Source organism: Pimephales promelas, chromosome 19 (assembly GCF_988280905.1).
Source record: "Pimephales promelas chromosome 19, fPimPro1.hap1.1, whole genome shotgun sequence".
NCBI classification, from domain to species: Eukaryota; Metazoa; Chordata; class Actinopteri; order Cypriniformes; family Leuciscidae; genus Pimephales; species Pimephales promelas.
Window position 1 is genome coordinate 28,968,383 of NC_142787.1, and position 9,024 is coordinate 28,977,406.

The following is a 9,024-nucleotide window of genomic DNA, read 5'->3' on the forward strand; positions in this document are numbered from 1 at the left end:
CCTAACCATCCTAGGAAAAAAAAAATTATCGCTCCCCAGATATAGATTAAAGGAGAACTCCGGCGAACAACCTTTGGTCTAATAAAACATCGGTACATAGTCAACCGTTCTCTGAGATTTGTTTTCATGATAATCGAATGTAAAGAGTTTTATCTCTAAAAACTGCTTAGCCTATAATGCATGTAATGGGGGCATTGACTAACATAATGAGGCCTTATACATGCAAAACGAAGCATTGAGAACTTTGTAAGTGTACAGACCGTTTAATAAGAAGATACTTTATGAAGGCAGTTCACTTCGTGTATACAGACAGGAGCCATCTTAAAAAATAGTCTCGATAAGTCAAACCACGAACTCTTTACATACATTCAAACTCTTTACATTCGATTATCATGAAAACAAAACTCAGAGAACAATTGACTAGGTACCGATGTTTTATTAGACCAAAGGTTCATTGTTCGCCGGAGTTCTCCTTTAATAGCGTAGACTAGCTCAAAATGCGTATAGATAACATGCCACTTGACTTGAAAGTGGCGTGTATGTTTACGCAAAAGTCATGATGTCATGTTGCACTAAACGTATGCCTCCTTTTTGATTCTATTGGCTGTTGCCGCTCCCTGCATGTTTAGCTTACTCCCCCTTTTTTCTTTTCTCTATACTAGCAAACAGAGACACAACAAGTTGTGGCGTTCCCACTCGGACAGTGATCTGTCGGACCACCACGAGCCGCTCTGTAAGGCCACTGCTGCACAGTCTCTCGGACGCTCCAATTCCCGTAACCAGACCTTCTGCCAGACGTCACCCTCGATACAGGAGCTACTGCAGACTCTCACACCCACTGGAGTTAAGGAGCAGGCGGCGCCCTGCTCAGATACTCGCATTTACAACGGCCTGGGGAACCCAGACGACAACCTCCATGAACCCACAGAGACCCTCTTCTTCCCAAGACGCAGGGCTGCCACTGTGGTCCCAGAGGCCAGGTCTAATGTCAGCCCTGTGCCCATTACCGAGACGGTCTCGCTGTGTCGTCCTCATCAGCCACCTTCGTCCCCCAGGCTTCTCTCGGATGCAAAGGCCAATCAAGTACTGCCTGAGCAGCCTGAGGTGTCCAATCTTGTGCCTTTGGAGAAGTCTAGTCCAAAGGTCCTCTCATCTATGAACGTTAGGAGTAGGACTCCTGAACCATGCACAGAGGCCCTGGACTCCTCAGGGCCGCAGGATCTCAGCCAGCAAGTGCCTAACACGGAGACAGACTGTCGCTGCAGTGATGAAGACCACCACCCCAGTGCCACATCTACCACCCCTCCCTCCACTCTAAGCACAGACCGCATTGACTTCTTCAGTGCCAGAGAGAAGTTCCAGGGCCTTTCTCAGGAGGGTCAGATCCGCGGGACTTCTGAGCAGGCGTCGCAGCAGGCACCTCGGGACAAAAGTCCGAGCGTAGAGACCAAACGACTACTTCCTGACAACCCTATTAAAGAGGAGGAACAGAAAAAGGTAGGGGAATTTTGGAGTGTTTGAAACTTCTCGTATTAGTACTGAAAATTTTGTCATCGCTTACTCACCCTTATGTCATTCCAAACCTGTACGGCTTGGTTTCTTCTGTGGGACACGAGTAAAGATGCTTTAAATACTGTCCGTTAAATGAAAGTCAGTGGGGAAAGTTTTACTGGTTTGGAACAACATGGTGAGTAAAGGGGCTTTTCTGTTAAAAGAATCAAACCAAACTCACCCCCATGTCATCCAAGAAGTCCACGTCTTTAAAAGAAATGAAGGTTTTTGATGAAAATATTGCAGGATTTTTCTCCATATAGTGGACTTCAATGGGAACCAAACGGTTCAAGTTCCAAAAGACAGTTTCAGTGCAAACTGCAAACTGTTCAAAGGGCTTTAAACGAGTCCAGACGATGAATAAGAGTCTTATCAAGTGAAACGATCGCTCATTAAAAAAAAAAACAAGTTTAAGTTTTATAAGCTCAAAGGGTCGCCTTTCGAACTCGTTCATCAAAATGAACAAATCTTTCCCCAAGTCAATTCGTTCATTTCGTGCGTTGAATGAATCAAATGACACAAAAAAGATTCGTTCATTTTGATGAACGAGTTCGAACAGGAGAGTCACGACCCGGGCATCACAGAACAGAGCAATGCAAGCATTTGAGCTTATAAAACTTAAACTTTGTTATTCATTTATTAAATGAGCGATAGTTTCGCTTGATAAGACCCTTATTCATCATCTGGAATCGTTTAAAGCGCTTTGAACAGTTTGCAGTTTGCACTGAAAGTGTCTTTTGGACCTTGAACCGTTTGGTTCCCATTGAAGTCCATTATATGGAGGAAAATCCTGGAATGTTTTCATCAAAAACCTTAATTTCTTTTCGACTGAAGAAAGAAAGACATGGACATCTTTGATGACATGGGGGTGAGTAAATTATCAGCAAAAGTTTTTTTAAAAGTGAACTATTAGCATTAGTGTGCTACCATTCTATAATTTCTATAATTTTAAGTTTAATTAATTTCTTACTTGCAGAAAACAAAACAAAAGCACAGTGTTAACCATCAATGAAATAAATAAATCTCTATGAATGAATTATTTAGATAGCTGGACAAATCTTTGAATGTATCTGTCTTAATATTATGTTATCGTCCTGCAGCAAGGCAATAACGTTCCAGAGAGTAAGTGTCAAACTTTATTAAAATCAGGATCCGTTCTCATATTGTGTCTCACCATAGCCATGTTTGAGTGAAGTCTCATGCCCCACACTGCCACCCACTGTTGATGAGAAATGTTGCATGGGATCATTCATCTGTCATGGTGTTGATCAATCTGCTGAAGTTGCATTGGTGTTTTATGCACATGTAGAGTGAAAGGTGAAGTGTGTCATTTTGTGACATTTAAAATGCGTTTACCCATTCCCGTTTCATGTTCCTGTTTACACTAGGGGTGTAACGGTACACAAAAATCACGATTCGGTACGTACCTCGGTTTTAAAGTCACGGTTCGGTACGTTTTCGATATAGCAAAAAGAAAGAAAAGAGAAATTTCCTATTTGTTAAAACATTTTTAAATAAGTGTTTTCCTACATCTTGAAACTTTCAGGTTTATAAATGGGAGTCATCTTTGAAGGATGAACAAATAATGTTTTGGTCACCACATTAAAAATAACATTTAAATATATATTTATTTATATATTATTTGAGTTTTGAAGTGCTGGAAAAAGATGTGTGAAGTACTTGAAAGCATTTACCATTCCAGCCTGGTTATGGTTAGTGCTACTATATTAAATCCATGGTGAAAGTTGCTGGTCTGTGGATGAAAGTATTACTAGTTCATTCACGGCACAATGTTTCTCCTGGTTTCCACATCAGCACTGTTTGATCTAGTAGAGATCTACGGTTAATAACGGAGAAATGTGAATGCTTCTCACTAGATCTCGCAGCGATGTTATTACTTCAGTGGCGAATTCAGATGTTTTCTTTACTGGATCTCTTAGCGCTGTGTAGTAACAGTGTCGCTTGATCGAGATGGGCTCGCGCTGCTCAGACATTGCTGTTCCGAACTGATAAACGATCCGTGAAGCACATAATGAGTAGCGCAGTTTCGTTCCGCTTTCTTTACGCTTGCCATTTGATTTTGCGCAACGTTGCAGTGCCGCGAATTTTGTCGGCAGGAAAAACGTTCCAAGGAATCGTTCGGTTTGTATGCGCCTCGAACCGAAACGGTTTAATATGAATACATGTACCATTACACCCCTAGTTTACACTAAAAGAACACCAATCGTACTGTATATTGACTAACAGCAGCTGTTTCCATTCTAGTTGCAAATTTAATACATACCAAAAATCTGAAAGTCACAAAAACAACTTTGGAATAAAGCAGCGTTTCCATCCGATATGTTCAGAAGAGCAAAATTGTCGCTTCTGGGGAAATTGGTGCAAAATATTAATGGAAATGGAAGTTGGAATCACTGGAAAGCCACGATTCCTCTTTTTTATTAAATGTATTCGATGGTTCAGTAATTGTAGCCAGTCATCTGTCAGGTTTTGGCTCCCACATTTTAGAATGATGTCTAAGCTAACCCCTCTGCCACAAGACTGCTTGACACAAAAGTCACATGTTTTGAATTTATTCCACCACCCAGAATGCCATAGCAATTACTTGGTAACGCCCTGGCAAGCATTGTTCACATTTTATTTAGAGCCAAACCGATATGTCGGCAGGCCGATATTAGACATTTTCTAAAATATCGGTATCGGCAGTTATAATGGCCGATAAATGTATATTTCAAAAATAAAATATAGTTTGTCCACCAGAGGGCACTCTACACCGTCCCTGTTGGCAACACTCGTGTATAACGCGCCACATCCTGCAACCTGCTGATCCAGCCAGAGTCGTGCAGAGAGAACCAGTTATGCATTATCATAATAATTTAGTTAAAACTCATAATTAACTACAAATAACTAATGTTAGGAAAATCTGTTAATATTTTGTTGCGCGTTTCTGAAATAAATAAAAAAACTAATAATATCGGCCGATATATCGGAATATCGGATTTTAAAACCAACAAATATTTGTATCGGTATCGGCCTTCAAAATCCTTTATCGGTCGGGCTCTAATTTTATTTATTGTTGCAATTCTCCTTTGTGACACTAGAGGCACAAAAATGATACACTTCGCCTTTAAATCACAAAATAATGGATACACACATGTTCAATTCAACTGACCACCGCATGCCCCTGTGTTTCTGCTACAGGAGAGCTGCAGTGTCTCAGTCCATAACATAGTTTCAGAAATGGAGTCCATACAGCACAGCGTAACCCCTCCCCCCCTTCCTACCAGCCAACCTGTTTCCAGTAGCAGCAGTGAGGAAGAGGAGTTCACTCCAGCCACATCAGCAGAAGCTGAAACTGAGAAGGTGGAGCATGGGAAAGATTGGCCAAAGGGTACCGTGTGGCGAGCCACCCGGGAGCTTGAGCAGAAGATCAAGCAGGTGGTTTTGTCGGCGGCCCCCGCATGTCCCTCGCGACACTCCCCCGTCAACACCAGCAGCGGAGAGAGAACTGAGGAGACCTCAACCCACACACACCTCACACCTGATCCAAGCACTGTGTCAACACACCATCACCAGCCTCAGAACAACACGGACGAGGTGGAGAAAGACGAGAGCGTTCCGGCTGAGAGCGAGAGACGACTCGGGGAGGGAGAGCACAGGAACGCCGGGCTCACACACTCCACGCAAAGCCATTCCGGTTCATCTAGCTCTTCTCCAGTTGTGATTCTCCAGCTTGAGGGAATCACCGAGCAGGAGAGTTACACGGACTCTGACTGTCCCCTGGTACGCATGAGAGAAACCTGGGAGACCCTGAAAGAGCTCGGGGCGTTCCTCTGGCAGGTGAGCGGCTGCTCGGACAGGAGGCTCAGCCAGCCTTGGTCGAGGAGGGAGCATAGAAAGGGCCGGGCGACGCGAGAGAGGACCAAAGAGGTGGAGGCTCGGATCCGGCAGGCTGGACTGACCCCACCCTCATTGATGAAGCGCTCTGCCTCATTGGCCAAGCTTGGGTCGTTGGAGCTCTCGACCTTTGACCTGAACGAGCTCGACTTGATTCCCGCCTTACTCCCCGCTCCCACCAATAAGCCACGGCCCCACTCGTACAGTGACGATACCTCAAAAAAGAAGCGTGTTTTGCCCCGTTGCACTCCTGCTCTCCCTTCCTCCCCTGCTTCGTCCACTGGATCTCATTCGCCCGGGCACAAAGAGAATAATGACGAGACTGAAGAGGCGGAGTTTAGTGACTGTGATGTCATGCCCATGCCACTGCCACTCTCCTCACCCTCCAGTCAATGTTGGAGGGAGGATAATGCACAGGAGGAGGCAGGTTACGCCCCGTTACCTGCTCCTGCCTCCACACCTGTGGCAACACGCCAACAGTACGGGAGGACACATCCCCTGCAGAGGCTGAAGAAACGAACTGTTAACCCTTACCACACTATGTGACTTTTATTCTGTATGTGTGAGTGTTTGTGCTTGCTAGAGTGAATTTGTGATTTAAAGGGATACTCCACTTTTTTTGGAAATTGGCTCGTTTTACCACTCCGCCAGAGTTAAACAGTTGAGTTTCACCGTTTTCAAATCCATTCAGCCGATTTTCTGATATTTCTAGACAGTTTCTGGTCTCATTGACTTCCATAGTATATTTTCTTTCCTACTATGGAAGTCAATGAGACCAGAAACTGTCTGATTACTGATATTCTTCTAAATATCAGAACATCGGCTGAATGGATTTTAAAACTGTTTAACTCTGGGGGAGTATTTCCAAAAAAAGTGGAGTATCCCTTTAAAGGGATAGTCCATCCAGACATTATAATTCTGCCTACATTTACTGTCAGTACACCTGTACGACTTTTTTTCGGTGTCCAAAACAACCAATGTTTGACCTCATTGACGTTCAATGGATAAACAGTTTTAGATCAACATGAGGGTGAGTAAAGGAGGACAGAATTGTAATTTTTCGGATGAACTGTCCATTTATCTTGCCACGCATACCTCAGTGGGCCTTATCCAACCGGGAAATCAAACAAAAAGTGGACATTTTAGAGCACAGTGTGATTCGAATGTTTTGGGTAGGATTGATGGCTCAAAAAATAGGAATTGTGTAATCCTGACCCATCATTTGAGTAGAAAAATTGCTGCTCTGTAGGAACAATGAAGTCAAGTGCTGTGACTGATATACTTTTTGCACAGTTTCTATCAGGTCGCTCTTTGCATACTATGGTAGTACATTACCAATTCATCCTTTACCTGTCAGTCTATGAACGAAAACCACAATGTTCTCTGCTGAATTGGATTCTGGAGGTGTGTGTGAGTATATGTGTGTGTGCTGGGGATTGAAGGAGAGCCATAGATGAGTGTGTTTAAATACATACAGAAAAGAATGACGTAATTGTGAGTGTAAAATTATTACAGATGTGATATTAATACGTGTATGCATGTTGGTTTAATGAGAATGGGATCAGTTCTGTGGTACTCGTAGAATGTAGAGTTTATGGGCCTCAGTGCGCGTATGTATATTTTGTGGATGTGTATGATATGTATACTTAAACTCTGGTCTGTTTTCAGTGCAGTTTCTTTCTTCAGCATTTTCTGTTTTATTAAAGGGACAACAAAAAAGAGACTTGGGGTATTTTAATATGCACTTTTTATTATTGTTTTACTTTTTTTTTTTAAACTGTGGTTTGTATTCTGGAAGCATGCTCACAGAGTATGTATTTAGAGTCGCTTGTAAGGGTGTTTGTTGTACAGTGCAGAGAAGAAAGAAAACTGAAATGTTTATTTCTGTTTGTTGTAAGACTGGAAAAATATTTTCTCTTTTTATTGTGCTTAAACTGTGACAATTAAAGAAGATTTCAAATTCACAACGTATTTTTTTGGTATTTTGGGGGAGTGGGTATTTTATGACCAGACTCCCACAGTCCTAAAAGAAAAACAGAACACTTCGATTTTTATTTAAAAAGTATTATTTTTGATATCTAAAAAAATGTAATCTTAAATGTCATGGTAAATTCATTTTCATACAATTTTTGTAATGAATATATAAACTGTTTCCGAGGTCCCCGCCTTCGACTGCCGCACGATCCTCTCTGCACCGGCCGGACCCCGTGGGAATATCCGCGCTGTGCCATGTTGAAGTACAACTCACGTGAAGTTGATAATTCCTCGAATGACAGCAAATTGCAGATTTCGAACAGAGAGGAAAAACTGTGGACTGCAGCTTTAAGTTGAAAGAATGTGAAGAATGTGCCTAAATTATTATCTATTAATAAAATCTAGTAATTTAAAGGTAAATAATAATGTTAAATTTTTCAAAAAAAAATTGCATTATAAATTAAAATATCAAAATGAAATGGAACAATTATCAAAAAAAATTCTGGAAAAAAAAAAAAAAAAAGTAACCAAGCCCTATAATTTTTGGCCTTCAGGTCATTTTGACCTTCAAGGGAAGTGTGGGAGAAATTAGTGTTAAATCAAAGTAAAATGCAGGGATTTATGCTGTACGGCCACTTGACCTCAGTGAGTGCTCACTGCAATCTATAGCCCTGTCACCGGCCTGAGAGAAATAGCCCGACACCGACAGCCGCTTCGAAAATAGACAGACCGCCTTGACCCCCCCTGCTCATACTCTATGGCAAGCCATTTTCACATTCAACTCTTTCCCTACTGATGGAATCTTCTAGCTTTCTGTGTTTTCAATGTTAGGGGCGCTGTAACGCATCTTCTGAAAGATTATTGAAGATGCAGAAACGAGTAATCATGAGCATATGTTAAATAACACCATCATCATCATTAAAAAGTATATAAATCAAAACTGCTTAATTTAACTGAATGAAATTTTGACCCTGAACGAGCAACAGCTATAGGAATGTTGATGGACTCGATCTGTTTTGATAATCATTCTTAATCACATATGAATTTAGTATTTGACAAAAACGTGATTTCTCAGCTTTTTGCTCAAAATGTTGCTTTTTTATGAACTCTGTAGTCTATGTATTTTTGTTTTTTGCTTAAACGAGGGCATTGGCTTGCTGAAAGTCTTTCAAGTAAAGCTTCAGCCACATAGGCGAGTGCCTTTTCACATCCAACAGAAGATTGAAAAGGAGCTGAAACGGCTTGAGGATGACGACGTCATCGAGACCGTCACAGGTCCTACGCCATGGGTGACGCCACCCTAGCCGAACGCCACATCACTCCCGACATGGACGACGTAATCCACGAGTTGAATGGAGCTACAGTCTTCTCCAAGCTCGACCAAGAATGGGAGATCCTCTGAGCTCGAGTGTGCGAGCAACTTGCCACGAAAATCAATAAGTAATGCCACATTTTAGGATTTATTATTGTACAATAATTGTATTGTAAAATCATATTTACGAAGGCCTAATGACTGTCAGTTGTTTGTGTCTATCTGCTGCAAAATGTCAAGCTGTTTGAATGTGGGAATGTCAACATTTTGTTACACATTGTTTTTCCTTA

General features: G+C 41.9%; 1 protein-coding gene across 2 annotated transcripts in view; it reads left to right on the forward strand.

Moving 5' to 3' along the window:
* ssh2b (slingshot protein phosphatase 2b) overlaps positions 1–7,415 on the forward strand; it is a 33,964-nt gene extending 26,549 nt beyond the window's left edge. For both annotated transcript variants that reach the window (XM_039693899.2, XM_089123525.1), the window contains 2 exons: positions 663–1,497; positions 4,753–7,415. In XM_039693899.2, coding sequence (XP_039549833.2) covers positions 663–1,497; positions 4,753–5,994 — 2,077 coding nt within the window. In that variant the 3' untranslated portion in view covers positions 5,995–7,415. The remainder of the gene's footprint in view (positions 1–662; positions 1,498–4,752) is intronic.
* Positions 7,416–9,024: the final 1,609 nt, after the last annotated feature.